This window comes from Oryctolagus cuniculus, chromosome 12 (assembly GCF_964237555.1).
Source record: "Oryctolagus cuniculus chromosome 12, mOryCun1.1, whole genome shotgun sequence".
In the NCBI taxonomy this organism is placed as follows: domain Eukaryota; kingdom Metazoa; phylum Chordata; class Mammalia; order Lagomorpha; family Leporidae; genus Oryctolagus; species Oryctolagus cuniculus.
This window is the reverse complement of record NC_091443.1, coordinates 85,657,666-85,673,548: the sequence shown is the minus strand read 5'-3', so window position 1 is coordinate 85,673,548 and position 15,883 is coordinate 85,657,666. Positions and strand designations below refer to the sequence as shown.

Sequence of the window (15,883 nt, the reverse complement as noted above, 5' to 3'; positions counted from 1 at the left end):
AAAGTGGGATTCTGATTGGAATGACATGGAATTCAAAGAAAATTTAGGTAGAAGTGCTCTTTGTGAAAGAAGTTTCCTATTCATTCACATAGCAAAAATCACTCAATTTTTTTCAGACTTTCTTTCATGCTCTTCAATATATTTTCATTTTTTTATCATTTTCTTGGTTAGATATTGGATTCTGTTGGACAGCTTCCCTTCTAGCTAAATTAACACTTTTAGTTACTATCATAAAAGGTATCTCCTTTTTGCATTTACATTGTTTGACATATGGGAATACTACTTGCTATTACATATTGATCTTTTTCCCCCAGAGATCTTTCTTAAGTTGTGGTTCCAATTCTAATAACCTTCTCTATATACTGAATGGATTATCTATGTAGATAAACATCATTTGCAGCAAAAGCATTTTTGTTTCATCAAGAATGATAGTGTTTATCTCTTTTCCTTTGCTGTTGCACTTGTTAGGATGTTCAGTATTGTGTGCATAAGCAGCACTGGGAACCAGCATCCCTCTGGGCATTAAAAGGAATGTATCTGGGGCCCACGCTGTGGCGCAGCGGGTTAATACCCTGGCTTCAAGCGCCAGCATCCCATATGGGTGCCGGTTCAAGACCCAGCTGCTCCAGTTCTGATCCAGCTCTTTGTTATGGCCTGAGTCCTTGGGCCCCTGCACCCATGTAGAGGACCTGGAAGAAGCTCCTGGCTCCTGGCTCCGGATCAGCACAGCTCTGGCCATTGCGGCCAACTGGGGAGTGAACCATCAGATGGAAGACACCTCCCCACCCTCTCTGTGTAACTGACTTCAAATAAATAAATAAATCTTAAAAAAAAAAAAAGGAATGTATCCAATATCAGATTTTAACTGATACCTGTTATAAATATTGTTTATTAGTCTAAAGATAGTCACATGGATTCCTGGTAAGCCTTACAGTTTTGTACCATCAAGATTATTTCATCATGTGGCGGGCACGCAGCACAGTGGTGAAGCCAGTGTTTGGGATATCCCAGTGCCTGGGCTTGAGCCTGGCTCAGTTCCCTAGTTTAGCCTCTTCATTTTTTTTTTTTTTTAAGATTCATTTATTTTTTGAAAGGTGGAATTATAGAGAGGCAGAGGCAGAAAGAGATGTCTTCCATCCCCTGGTTCACTTCCCAAATGGCTGCAGTGACCTGGGCTGAGCCAAGCCAAAGCAAGGAGCCAGGAGCTTTATCCAGGTCTTCCACATGGGTGCAGAGTCCCAGGTACTTGGCCCATCTTCCACTGCTTTTACAGGAACATCAGGAGGAAGAGGGACGAGAAGTGTAGCAGCTGGGATTCAAACTGGTGCCCATATGGGATGGCAGCATCACTTTACCCCTTACATCACAATGCCAGCCCCTCATCTTTAATCTTGACTCATACTTTGTTTGCTTTAAAGTATACTTAAATGTAGCTTCTCTGGCTTTAATTAGTAATTTCTTGGTACATCATTTTCTATGAGTTTGCTTTAAACTTTCCTCTGTCCTAAAATTCCAAGTGTATCTCTGAGAAGTGGTACAGACCTAGACTTTCCAAAAATTCTATCCAATATGAGAAACTATGAAATGCTGGATTTGATTTACTTGTATTTGGTGTGATACTTAATGTACTTAGAAATACTTGCTTTATTTTGTGCATTCTATTGACCAAACTCTCTCCCACTCTGCTCCCACAATCCACCCTGAATAAATAACTCTTACTTTAACAGTCAAATTTTCTCTATTTCTTCCCTGCTCTTCCTGCACTGGGCCAGAAGTTAGACTCTACTGCTCTTTGTTTTAAACAGTACTGAAAATCTTATTCAACACAAAGTCTGGTTTTCTTCATTTTCTTATAGAATCAGTTTCTATTTTCTTGGGCTTTCTTCAACATTTTCCCAACAGTTTCATTATGAAACATGTCAAATACATTAAAATTAAAATCAACAAATTTGACAATGAGTATTCTATAGCCATCTCTGCAGTTCCCTTCAGTTTTACCCTACATACTTAACTTAAGCTCTCAATTTTGGATCAGTAACTCTTATTATCCCAGACTCTAAGGTCTACAGAAGGCTTTGGCTTTGGTCACTACCACTTTTCCATCATGTTTCTGAGACCCCTGAGTTACCCTTAATAGATTGTGTTCTTACGGCTGTTTTAAGGATTCTCCTTCAGCATGATATTCTATTATATCAATTTATTTGATCAACATTGCTTCCTACCATTCTAAGAACAACTCCCTCCATCCCCACAACCTGCACCGCAATGGTCAGCATCCCAAGGAGACCACCCTGCATTGAAAACTTAGTGAAAAGGATGAACTGTGTTGAAACAACTACAGCCATGATCTGGCTCTCCATAATAACCACTTCATATGTTTGCTGGCCACACAGGCTACAGACTCACAGATGGCAAGGAAACGGTGTGTAATAGCTCCCTTATGCATTCCCCGTCTCTGGCACAATAGGACACACATGCACATCCTTTGTGAGTTAGAAAAGAACACTGGGCATGTTTTCTGCAAGCATTTGCTAAACACAGGAGGACACAGGAGAACATGAAGCAAATGCCTGATGTTAAATTATGCATTATTTCTATTTCATGCCCCAATAAAACATCCCTTGCCGGGACTCCATGGATGTGACTGAGAAAAATGTCATGTAATGAAAGCACATCAAACTCAAACTGAGAGACCTGGCTTTCTTCTGGCTTCTAGCTATACACAGCTCTGTGCTTTACTTCTGTCACCATCTCTCTCTAGCACCTATTTCTCTCATCTATAAAGTACATGGGATATATAAATAATCCTTAAATCCCTGAAATCTATTATTTTGGACTGTTTTTCATTATTCTAAATGAATACTTTTGCTAAGATAGTACTGGATCTAGAAATCATGGAAAAGCCTGAAGAAAATTGAAAAAGACTCTTATAAAAATATTCACATTCTGCAGACAGTTTAAAATGCTAAACAAATTTTGTAAAGATTAAAAAAAATACTCATTAAACATACCCCCATGTACTTTATTAGAACCTATGTCACTGAAATTTTGGTGACTGTACCTTCAACCTGTCTTAGTCACAAATTCAATCTCATGATTATTACTTTTTAATTAATCTTTTAAAATTTTTATTTGAAAGTCACAGAGATAGAGGGGGGCGAGGAGAGAGAGAGAGAGAGACAGAGACAGACACACACACACACACACACACACACACAGAGAGAGAGAGAGAGAGAGAGAGAGAGATCTTTCATCCACTAGTTCAATCCCCAAATGCCCACAATAGCCAAGGCTGGGCCAGGCCAAAACCAGCAGCCCAAATTCGTTCTAGATCGTGCATCTATGTGGCCAAATCCAACCACTTAAACCATCACCTACTGCCTTCCAGGAAGCTGGAAAAGAGAGCAGAGCCAAGACTTGAACTCAGACACTCCAATATGGGATATGGGTATCCCAAGCCATATCTTAACTGTGCACTAAATGCCCACCTCTCATTATTACTTCTTTATCTTCTCGATTGTTTGAGTGTCCCACATGAAAACTAGATGGGCAAAGACCTCAACACAGCAAAATACAGCCCAGTCAGTCACCAGGGACAGGCCGGGCAGAATCAGGATCTAATCACGCAACTTGCAAATCAGAGAAAGGTGGTCTAGCTATTTTGTTTTAATTAATAAGGGACTCATATCCTCAGGAAATTTTACCTGTACCTCATAAGCAAGAACATACGCAATTAACTATCTACATTAAATGAAAATGTCTCATTACCTAGACTAGATATGGTCTAATTAAAAAGTAAATCAAATTCAGACGGAAAAATAATTGCCACCAGGCATAACACGCTTATTTTAATTTGGAATCTGAGAAAGGGTACATGTACCACTGGAGGCATGAGCTTTACAATATAATCATAGAAAAAGAAAACTGGCTCAATATAATTGCTTAACTTCCACTACCTCGGTTTATGAAGAGAAGCATATTTTTACTGGAGTGTGAGTACAGAGCACTCAGTAGAACCATAAATTGCAGTACACGCCATTAAGAAGACCAATGCCAAGGCACTGATTATTAGATTGTAATCTTGACACAAGCAGTCAGCAATACAGTAACATCACCAGGAATTGGCTGGCGCACCGAGGACACTAGCAAAGAGAGCAAAGGACCTTGTATTGACATCTCTAAGTGCATCCCTAATTCTGCTGCAGATTAGAAAACCAATCAAAGGGGCAGCTTGGCCCTGGGAGCAGGAATGCCTTTGAAAATGCTAGAGCCACATGAGAAATCAGAGCTATTTACAGAGCAACTCTACCTGTGAACACGCCACTTGCCCTCTCAGCACTGCTTCTGGATCCCATAAAACACCGCTTTCTCCATCCCCAAGTGGACCCTGAGAAGCAGCTCCGCCAGTGATCTGAAGAAAAGGCACTAACAAAGCGACAGCAACAGTTTAGACACCCAGTGAATGGCAGCACGTGGATCTCTTTCCCACACACCAGGTTACCGCTACGCAAGGTTAAAAACAGGTCATAATTTCATTTAAATGTGGTTTATCATCCTTCCCTCCATTTTTTCCCTCTTCATCAGTCACTCAAGAAACATGAAACAAACAAGGTCTACTTAGCAAGGTCTAATTAGTTCTTGGTGTTCTGAACATTACTTTCTGTGGTCATTATCCTCAGGGTAGAACACGAGAACGTGGAAACTAATGAAAGAACGTGTGCACATGGCCTTTGGTAAGGTGTCTGAACAGAAAAGCAAGCTCCAGGGACTCCTGCAGAAGGCAGCCCAACCAGGCAGGGAGACACACATCTGAGGAACACTTGGCCGGATGTCACATTTGAAGAACACATTGCAAAGCAAGGGACAGAAAATGTTTAAAGCCATTCTCAGGTCACTACACGGTAGAAGGGAAGACAACACTCACTTTGGAAAGGCTCCCTGGTATCTGCCAGCCCAAGAGCATTTTAAACAACCAGGATTAGAACCAACAGCATGCTGGACAGGCAGTCTCTGCCACCACGAGAAATACCAGGTTTCCCTCTTACTCAGTGGTATAGATTGGAACCAATGACCTCCAACAAAGTGAAACAGAGGTCAAGGAAAAATACCATTTCATTACACTCTTCTCTCATAACACTTGACCTCAATGCAGTAGATGACCTCATGCCAGGTAGCAGTATATCCTCCAGGAGAGCTCAGACGCCCCCACAGCCAGTGGACATCCAGAGCGCAGACGCCCCCACGGCCAGTGGACATCCAGAGCGGAGACGCCTCCACGGCCAGTGGACATCCAGAGCACAGACGCTTGCACAGCCAGTGGACATACAGAGCGCAGACGCCCCCACGGCCAGTGGACATCCACATCTGGGATCCACTTCCAAAGCCTCTAGAAGTAACACTCCAGGAAGAGCATGTGACTGAGCATGGGAGATTCTCTTGGGGGGAAGAGCCTGCTGTTGAACATGGGGTAATTCTATATGGCTCTAAGGTGATTTTTTTTTTCTTACCCAAAGGTTTCATTCACAGTGAGAGCCACCAGAAGGGAAATAGGGTGAGCGTGGGTTCTAAAGATGATGAAAAGGAATATTACCAGACCAAGATATTTCTATTAAACCCTTGGAAAATTCCCAGCGGACAAGAGGCACACATCAGCCAATGGCAGCATGTACGCGGCTGGGGCACCCTGCTGGGCATCTCCAGGAAACCCAACTTCAACACCCACTTTCTGTGCAGCCCTGGTAAATCCACATGGTGAACTTTCTCTTGAATCACAGAGTTTGCAACCAGGAAAAAACCCATCATCTTCTACTTTGTAACAGAGAATTAAGGACAACTGGGTGAAGAGGAGCCCAAGTGTTTCACTTGTACATCATATTTTCACAGCAACAAAGAATATACTCCAATGTTAAAATCAAGGAAACTGAAGAAGAAATGAAAGGGACAGGGGACAAGGTTTGGTCTACCATGAAGGAGGAATTTCATACGGATGGAAGAGGAAGTAAGCAAGCTCCTCAATTCCACACATATCCCAGGACAGGAGACAAAGCGTGGAAGGGTGCAGAGGACGTCACATGTGGCAGGATGACCCTGACAGTGACACTCACTCTGCATTCCAGGGCTGCTTGCTTTCCAAAAAGTAAGGTCCACATGTTTGATCATGCACTTGAGTACAAGCTATTACTCTCTCAACCGAATGAAATTTGCGTGCACATTTTGAGTATCTAGCTCAAAAATAAGGGGCCCACATTGTGGGCGGAGCAGGTTAAGCTGCAGTCTCTGATGGTGGCATCCAATATAAGTTCTGATTTGAGTTCCAGCTGCTCCATTTCCAATCTAGCTCCCTGATAATGAGATTTGGAAAGCAGAGGAAGATAGTCCAAGTAGTTGGACCCCTGCCACCCACATAGGAGACCTGGATGGAGTTTCAGGCTCTTGGCTTTGGCCTGGCCCAGCTCTGGCTGTTGTGGCCATTTGGGAGTGAACCAGCAGATGAAAGATATCTGTCTGTCTCTCTCTCATCCTCTGTCTGTAACTCTTTACAAAAAAATCTTAAAAAAAAAAAAAAAATCAAACAGGTAAAAGGAAAAGAGCAGGAGAAAAGAACAAAGCAAAACCAAAGATCATTTACTCCAAGAATCCGGGCTTGTGTTTATGCTCCACATGAGGTCCAAACTGTATCTGGGCTTGAAATCCACCAAACTCGCAAGCTTTCTCGAAGGAGACAGGGTGGGAGCCATTCAAGATGTCATCTCGAGCCTGAAATATAAAAGGGGGAAGAAGCATCAGGGGCTTGGGGCATATTTGTCCTCATGGACACATTTCCTGTGCCCGAGCACCAGTTCTCCCCGAGGCACGAACAGGCACCAGCCGGCCCACAGTGACTCACCCAGGATGCTGCAGGTGCATGGACCACAGCAGAATTAAGGCAAAAGGAAAGGAAGCCTGGCCCCAAATGGCCTTCAGATGGGAAGCAGAGTTGGGGGGGCGGGGTCTGGTTTATCAAAAGCAGAGCTAGACAAGAAGCTAGGAGACAGAAGCCATGACATAAACTAAAGGGCAAAAGGAAAATCCTGGGAAATGGTGGGACTCTGGCCAAAATAGAAACATAATGTACGAGGAATGCTCAGAAAGAGCAAAGTCAGCAGAAAAAAAATACCTAAAAGCAAAATAAACCCAACATCCATTCCAGAAAAATAGTAACATTAATTCAGAGAAAGACACGTGGATACACATAGAGAGACAAGAATTCAAGACTCAAGATGCTTAGGGGACAAGGGAGGCAAAAGCACAGTCCTCAGATGGGGAGCTCGAGGTGGCCGAGCCCTCCTCCCAGTGCCCAGTCCATCCCTGCTGTTGCTACTCATCCATCTTTTTCCCATGGTTCCTTTCTGTAGTTCAACCACCCCCAGACCACCCTGAAATGCGCACTCTTGGCTATCACTCTAGGAACTGAACCAGTAAGCATTGTCTGAGTATCCCTCTTCCTCCTAGCTTCTCAACCCCTCCCTGCCTCGCCCCCTTTCCACGCTGTTCTTCCACCTGCTAACTCAGGAGTCAGCAAACTTCCCCTCTAAAAGGTCAAAGAAAAAATGTTTCAGACCTCCAGGGCCAAGGAGTCTGCACTGCAACTCCTGGACTCTGCAACTGGAGCTTGAGAGCAGCCACAAAAAACACATCAACAACTATGTAACAGGGTTACCAACAGGGAAGACTGAAATGAATGAGTTGTTCCAATAAAACTATTTGCATATACAGGCAGAGGGCGTGGCTACAGTTTGCTGATCCTGCATTATCTTTATGGGCAGACAAATGGAAGGAGAAGAAAGGGAAGAGAGGAAAGGAAAGGATGCAAGGAAAGTATCAAGGTGGGAAAAAGAGGGATGCTGTTTCCCTTGAGTAAACAAATATTCAGGGCAATTGTGTGCAAAATCCACATCTTTCACAGGGAGCAATTGCAATGCAGATATATTAAGTGAATCATCTGGGGTTCAGCAATTAGTTAAAAGTAAATATATCAAGGTTTCCCAAGAGGTGATCTTTCAGTAAGTGAGTGGTACTGATTTTCTGACCAATATCTTCTTGCATTCTAAGATGCTAGCCAAGAAAGCTTTAGTGTAGTTGTAATGGTGAACCACTTAAATGTCACACAATTGTCTCTCAAGGCCAGGCAGAGAGAGCACTGGCCATGGGCCCTGACCTGGGAAGCTAAGGGGAGGACAAGAGAGGGCCTGCTCTGGAGGGCCAGCAGCTGTTGTCCACTAGCAACCTGCAGCAGAACCAAAACACAAATGAGGAACCCTGGGCAGCACCTGCTGCAAACTGGACACCACAGAAGTGACAGAAGCCCGAGCTGGGCTCCTCCTGTCCACAAGCCACAGCCGGGCACTTCCTGAGCCGTCACCCACCTCTGCACCTGAGCAGGAAGTACCGTACCTGAACATAAAGCAAGTTCAGCTGCACCGGGTCTCTGGAATCTACGTTCTGATCGGAGTAAAAGAACTTCCGTCTAAGCAGCAACGTCTCGTTTTCATCTACTCCTTGTTCTCTGAATGTTCGGCTGTGATCCAGCCAGTTTACTGCAACACAACAAGACACATAGGAGAACTATGTTCATTTTCCCTCTTAATTAAAGGGGTTTTAACAAAACAGCAGCGAATGCAGATGCAGAGAATGACTGCTTACATCAGAGCTGTGCTTTTCAAATAAGATTGATCAAAAGGGAAACAAAGGAAAAAAGTTCAAGTCATCTCTACAGTTGGCTGAAGCGCTACAGTGAATCTGTAACATGGGCCTTCCCAGGGGGTGGGGTGGGGGAGGGAATAAGGACATCAGCTCCTCGTACTAAAAACAGATACAGGGTCCTCTTTGAAATCAACAGTAGATACTTTAGGGAGCAGGCGTTGTGGCACAGTGGGTTAAGCCACTGCTAGGGATGCCGACATGCCACTTCAGAGTACTGGTTCCAGACCAAGCTCCTCTGCTTCCAATCCAGCTTCCTGCTATTGTACCTGGGAAGGCAGTGGATGACATCCTAAGTAGCAGGGTCCCTGTCACCCATGTGGGAGACCCAGGTGGAGTTCCCAGATCCTGGTTTTGTCCTGGCCCAGCCCTGGCCATTGCAGGCATTTGGGGAAGAAACCAGTGGATGGAAAATCTCTGTCTCCCCTTCTCTGTCACTCTCTGCCTTCTAGATAGATAGATAGATGATACTTTTTAAAAAAATGAATAGAGACTTTAGTCACATCAAGTGAAGTCTTTTAGAGACATTGAGCAGAATGAGTCACCTATGACCCCAAGCAGAAAGGAGGAATAAAAAGTAAATTAGGGAGGTTGGAGGAGGGGGGAAATGGAATACAAAGGGCGGGGATGGCAGAACCCTGTCTACACCCAGCATGAGCACCTGTCCTCCCATGTAGGTGCATGGGAACTGGTCACAATCCTCTGCACATTGCACAGCTGCTCACCCCTGGGCTGTGGATGAGTGTTATCATCCAGCTTCTGTAGACTGTTGGCAAGTACAGCACAAGGAATACGAACCATGGACCTCACCACACACACATGAATGACTCTCTGGGCTCAACTGGAAATGCAATAGGGCAGAAATAACAGGGGCAAGGAGAGGGTCGGGGGAAGGACAGCCCCACTAAGAGCTATAAACACGACAGTCATGGCGTCCACCAGTGAGGGCCAGGCTGCAAGGTGTGCACAGCATGAGATGCGGAGACACGTAGGGTTACACAATGGCTTTTCCATATAGACAAAGTGGGGCTGTACAATGTGACCTTTCTGTACTAGCATTACATCACCATGTTTAACTGCTAGGGAAATTCTGAATCTAGGCCATGGACATCTATGGCTATTATTACCACTCAGCCCTCATCTCTGCCAAAGGCAATCAGACACAACTTGCTCATGGAAGCACACACCACCACTGTGCTACCTTTATTAAAAGACACAAAGGAGGGGCCAGCATTCTGACATAGTGGGTTAAGTTGATGTCTACAACACTGGCATCCATATCAGAGCACCAACTGGAGTCCCAGTTGCTCTGCTTCTAATCTAGCTCCCTGCTAATGTGCCTGGGGAAGCAGGAGAAGATGGCCCCAATGCTTGGGACCCTGCCACACTCATGGGAGACTCGAATGGAGTTCCAGGCTCTTGGCTTTGACTTGGTGCAGCCTTGGCTATTGTGGGCATTTGGGGATTGAACCAGTGAACAGAAGATCTCTCTCCGACTCTCCTTCTCTGTATCACTCTTGCTTTCAAATGCATACATTTTTAAAAAAGAGATAAAACTCAAACAGATACACCTGAAGCTAACCAAGGTTCCAGATCTAAGGAATTGAAAGGACTGAGGAACATGTTAAATGACAACATAGGTATGCAATCCATAAAATCCATACTACTGTGGGAAATGGGATACAATTCACAATCTAGAGTCTTACACACACTGAATGGCGAGGCAAGAAAATAAAAGGAACCAGACTCTACTCAGTTAAGTGTAAAATGCCCTACTTTGTTCCCAGTTGAAAATATCAAAAATATTTTAGAAGGGGAGGCATATCGGGTAAAGCCACAGCCTGGAACTCTGGCATCCTGTATGGGTACTGGCTCAAGTCCTAGCTACTCCACTCCTGATCCAGCTCCCTGCTAATGATCTCAAAAAGCAGCAGAAAATGGCCCAAATTTGTGGGTCTCTACCACCCACATGGGAGACCCGGATGGAAGCTCCTGTCTCTTGGTTTTGGCCTGGCCCAGCGCTGGCTATTATGGACATCTGGGGAGTGAACCAGTAGATGGAAGATCTTGCTTACTCTCTCTCCTCTTCTCTCTAACTCTGACTTTCAGATAAATAAATCAATCTTTAAAAAAAGTTTAAAAATATTTTCGAAGCTAATAGAGAAAATGCTGAGATAATTTATATATTTGATACTAAGGGATTATTTTGTAGATGTGGACTGCTATTACAGTTACTTTTTATTTCTTTCAGAGTCTTCTGTCGTTCAGTGACAGAGACCAAAACACCCAAAGTTTAAAAAAAAAAAAGAAAAAACCTGCCCTGGGTCCTATAGGTGGTGGGCGGGGCCGAGGCTCAGCAAAGCCACGCCCCTAGCCATGTTTCTTGTGCAGGCACTTACGGTCATCATCTGTGTGGAGCTTGGCCTTCAACTTCTCCATTTTCCTCTCATCTCGTAACAGCGTCCTGTCTTTTTTGAGTGTACCCGTGCCTTCTTCTTTCTTCTCTTCAATAGTTTCTTGAATTAAAGAGTATTCTTCATAGTTTGTTATTCCTAGCAATGGAAATAAGGTGGTAATTCTAAATTATTAAATTTCTTCAACCCCGTTCAGCCTGGGATAGCCCTAGGGGTGAAGGGAGGCAATGGGGAGAAAGAGGCCTTAGTGATGCAGGGAGAGGTCAGGGAGGCCACCGGGCTAAGTCACTCTGGTAACGACCAAGGCTCTTGGGCTGCCTATGGCACCTTGAAAACAAGATCAAATAAGGAGCAACTGAGGAGCTGAGCTGGGCAAGGCCATTTCTTTCCACACTGGAAGGGCTCCTCTAGATAGGGAGTAGACTTGCTTTCCAGAATGACAGAAGCTACAGTAGGAAAAGCTGTCCATCACAACACCATCACCAGGAGTGACCAAGGAGATGGTGGACGTCAGTGATGCCGCAGGCAACTTCAGCGCGGGGAGCCGGAGGAGGGTGTAATCACACAATTTCAGAACATGGCTTTCAATCTGAAACCCCTTTGTGTTGGAAAAGGAAAGGAAACTTCTCAGTTGTGACTCAGTGAGAAGTTCGCAGGTGTACATCAGAGTGAAGATCGGCACAGTAAAAGACCGGGCGCACGTGAGACATTTTCCAGACGCCCCGTGAGAGCGGGATCAAGAAGCACGTAACTAAAAACAGAGCAGCAGGCATAACGGGGGCACGGGAATGCTCACCTATCCTGCTGCAAATGGTGACCAGGAGCTCGCCCACGGTCTTGGAGTCGTCCACCATCACCGTCTTCACAGACCCATCCAGCATGCGGATTTTTTGAGGTCTCTGCTTCTTTTTATATTCCAGAATATCCTGGAACACAATCACAGGCAAACCTCACGCTCCGTGTGCAAATCTAACAAAGTCCCCAGCAACGGTGTTCCTTTCTTCCAAAACTTGTTTGAAAATCTTTCTCCCATTTCATGGGTTGCTGCCACTACCTTAATCATTGCTTTCATACAGATTTCTTTAAACATCTGATCATGCAACTGCTTGAAGCTCACAATTAACTAAAAACTAACTTCTGTTCATTTTTCTGTAAAAAGGCCTACATGCCTTTGAAGAAACTGATATGGTGTATCTCCCATTTTACTATTGTCATAAGCAAATTCTCCTTCCTGCATGTGAAATATGAAGTACACTGTTTAAAAATTTTTAATCTGTATTTATGTAATGACACATAAAATACCATAATTCTTTATAAAGTGGTAGTGGTTTTCTTAAGAGTGCGACAAAATACTTGCAATAGTAAGGTCAGATCAGATAAGATTGGGAAGTATTTTTAAACAAGAGACTTGTTCTTTTTTTTTTTATTATTGCCTTTATAAGAATGAGGGGACTTTAAACAGCTGGTGGGAAATTGAATCAAAAGGGGGCAAAAAATGGAAATCCAAGCACTTTTTTTTCCCATAATACACATTTTCCACAAACTTTTTGAAGAACCCCTTGCAGAAATGCAAAGGGAGGAATTACCTGATATCAGGTATTTCACCTTTGCTGTGTGGAATACTGACCAATCTGATAGGTCCACTCCATCTTATACATCAAAACTCCAGTAACCTGGAGGTTATATTGAAGAGAAAATTTAACTGTGTTGATTCTTCACTTCTCCCTACTTCATAAGACAACCATTTTCATGGTGGCTGCTACCATGACTGATAGTCATTCAACTCACATTTACAACTTGAAATTTATTTTTCCCAAACAAAACACTGCTTAATATTCTGTCTCCAACAACCTTTAGAATTATGTTTTGTTTTCTCTCTATTCTTACTTTCTATCACCAGACACACAGATGCCTCCCACACAAAGATTCTGGATCGTATCTCACAACTACAGAGCCCAACAACATGCAGAAACTGCTTCAAATGCTAACTTCAGGGGCAGGCATTTGGTCTAGCGGTTAAGACACCACTTGGGATACCTACATCCTACATGGGAGTGTCTGAGTTCAGTCTCAGGTCCATTCCTGCTGCCAGCTTCCTGCTAAGGCACATCCTGGGAAAAGCAGTCGATGGCTCAAGTACTTGGGTCCCTGCCACCCATGTTGGAGACCCGGATTGAGTTCCAGGCTCCTAGTTTCAGCCTGGCCCAGCCATAGCTGTTGCAGGCACTTGAGGAGTGCACCAGAGATGGGAAATCTGTTTCTCCGTTTTTTTTTTTTTTTTTTTTTTTAACAGGCAGAGTTAGACAGTGAGAGAGAGACAGAGAGAGAGTTATAGAGAGACAGAGAGAAAGGTCTTCTTTCCGTTGGTTCACTCCCCTGATGGCTGCAATAGCCGGCGCTGCGCCAATCCAAAGCCAGGAGCCAGGTGCTTCTCCTGGTCTCCCATGCGGGTACAGGGACCCAAGCACCTGGGCCATCCTCCACTGCCCTCCTGGGCCACAGCAGAGAGCTGGACTGGAAGAGGAGCAACCGGGACTAGTACCTGGCGCCCCAACCGGGACTAGAACCCGGGGTGCCGGCGCCGCAGGCAGAGGATTAGCCAAGTGAGCTACAGCGCCAGCCTGTCTCTCTGCTTTTCAAATAAACACAAGTCCAGGAAAGAAAACCCTTGAGAAAACAGACTGAGACAAAAGACCTCTTAGCCTGTAGGACTCAAAGCTCTGCTCCTGACCTTTGAAGTGATTAAAGGGATCTTCAAATTCCTAAATGCACCATGCATTGTCCACAAACCTGATTAAAAAAGAAACACACACACACACATCCCAACCCCAAATGTGTCAATCCCTCTGGGGAATTCTAAGTATCTGAGTTGCTTACATCTTCTGTCCCCACCTGGACAGTGCTTACTGTACAAAGCACGTTACATGGAAAATATTAGTAAGATGTTCTTGACCCAAAACAGCATAAAAATGTTGGCATGTATGGAAGACTCAGCGGCGAGGAGACAAGAAAACAGAAACGCAATCAGCAGCATACCCCGTTTCGCAACATGTAGTAATCCAGTGTTCTGCCCGCTTCCAGCCATATCCCCTTCCTTGGGTCTTCATCCGAAAGAAACAGCCCATAGTCAGAAGCTGGAACATAAATAAAAATAAGCAGAGAAGATACAGTGGGGATGAAGCCAGCACTGAGTAGCAGGCCCTGAGCCTGCTTACTCGGCAGGGTTGTGAGTGTCCTTCTCCAGACAGAAAAATTTCATTCTGACAATGTAGCTGACCGCTGGGGCTGAGGCTAAGAGTAGAGCTGCAGACGCACCCACAAACAAGGCTCATGTGTCTAAAAAGCCATGGGCCATAGCTGTGTCTACAGCACAAAGAAATATCAAGAGCAATGCAGCTCAAACTTCATTCTCACTAGAGGTGATTTGTTCTTCCTTCCTTGCTGGGAAAACCAGGCAAGACTCCTTGAAGAATGACAAGATGGCATGGAGAAACTAAGGAAGGTGTCACCCAAGTCCAAGGCCACTGAGGCAAAGGGGGATAGGTTACACCTGTGGATCCCTCCATCATCCCAGCACAGCATCACACAGGACAGGTACAGTCCCTGCCCCCATGACCACCAAATTGTGGAAAAGCCTAGAAAATTAAGTTTCATGCCCTCCCCAGAACTCCTGAATCTGGCTAGGAAGTATAAAAGGCAGGGGCGGCTGGCAGGAGGGGAGCAGCATCAGGTGGTATCCAAGGACTTGTGGCTTCCTTAATGCAATTCATGGGCACCTAAGGGACCCAGAGCACACTCAGAGCTCCTGCTGTTTCTCAGGAAAAATGACTCCAAGGTCTTCAAATTCTCTACCTTCGAACTGGAGCCGTACAGCAATGCAGCCCTAAGAAAACTGTCAAATCAGAGAGAAACAACAACAAAGGGACTGAAAACTAAAGGCAGTGAACTGATATGCCACCAAATCTTGGAACAAGGTTGGGAGGTAAGCAAAATTTATTTCTGGGTAATCTCAAAATAACACAGCATTAAGAAACTATACATAATGCTTTCCAAACAAAGGACCTAAGTGTTTTCTGAAAAGTAGGTCTTTTAAAAGACACCCATTTCGACGTACAGTGAGCCCTGATGGGATGTTTCACTTTGACCTTTGCAATTTTTGAAGGCAAGTTTTATCCCACATTGATACTAACAGTTGTCCTGTTGGGAATGATCCCAATTTCTCAACTATCAGTTAAATAAACATTAAGTAAAGCAGGGAAATGTAGAGAGAGGACAAAGGAAAGGGAAAATAAAATGACATGAATGTCTTTTATTTAAACTCAGATTAATGGGGGCCTGTAGTTTGCATATCAAACAAATGCCTCCCCAACCCTTTTAATGACTTTGAGGGAGAAGTTTGTAAGGTTCCTTCCATGGGCTTGAACCAGAAGCCTTGCCCCGGGTCCTAACAGCTGTGGCAGGTGTACATGTGTGCACAACAGGGCTCAGGATACACACAGCCAGCAACTCTGAGAGCAGCTTCATTCATACTCTACTGGGCAAATGCACTGATATATCCAAAAGTGGTTTGCCAGCTGCACAGCGTGAGTGACACTGATGCGTGGGAGGGCCAAGGTGCTGGGTGTGGAGATGATGGTAACTCAGAGGTGGTCATTATCATCACATTCTTTATCCAGGGAACAAAGTGTGTTCCGTCTCAGATGTTACTCCACTTAAAACATGCACACTCG

At 44.5% G+C, this 15,883-nt stretch overlaps 1 protein-coding gene across 26 annotated transcripts in view; it reads right to left on the bottom strand.

Annotated features, from left to right (window-relative positions):
- The window catches only part of TLN2 (talin 2), a 480,480-nt gene that overhangs the window by 186,803 nt on the left and 277,794 nt on the right, over positions 1-15,883 (bottom strand). For all 26 annotated transcript variants that reach the window (XM_070054308.1, XM_070054305.1, XM_070054330.1 and 23 more), the window contains 5 exons: positions 14,190-14,287; positions 11,950-12,079; positions 11,139-11,291; positions 8,434-8,576; positions 6,629-6,756 (listed from right to left, as the gene is read on the bottom strand). In XM_070054308.1, coding sequence (XP_069910409.1) covers positions 6,629-6,756; positions 8,434-8,576; positions 11,139-11,291; positions 11,950-12,079; positions 14,190-14,287 — 652 coding nt within the window. The remainder of the gene's footprint in view (positions 1-6,628; positions 6,757-8,433; positions 8,577-11,138; positions 11,292-11,949; positions 12,080-14,189; positions 14,288-15,883) is intronic.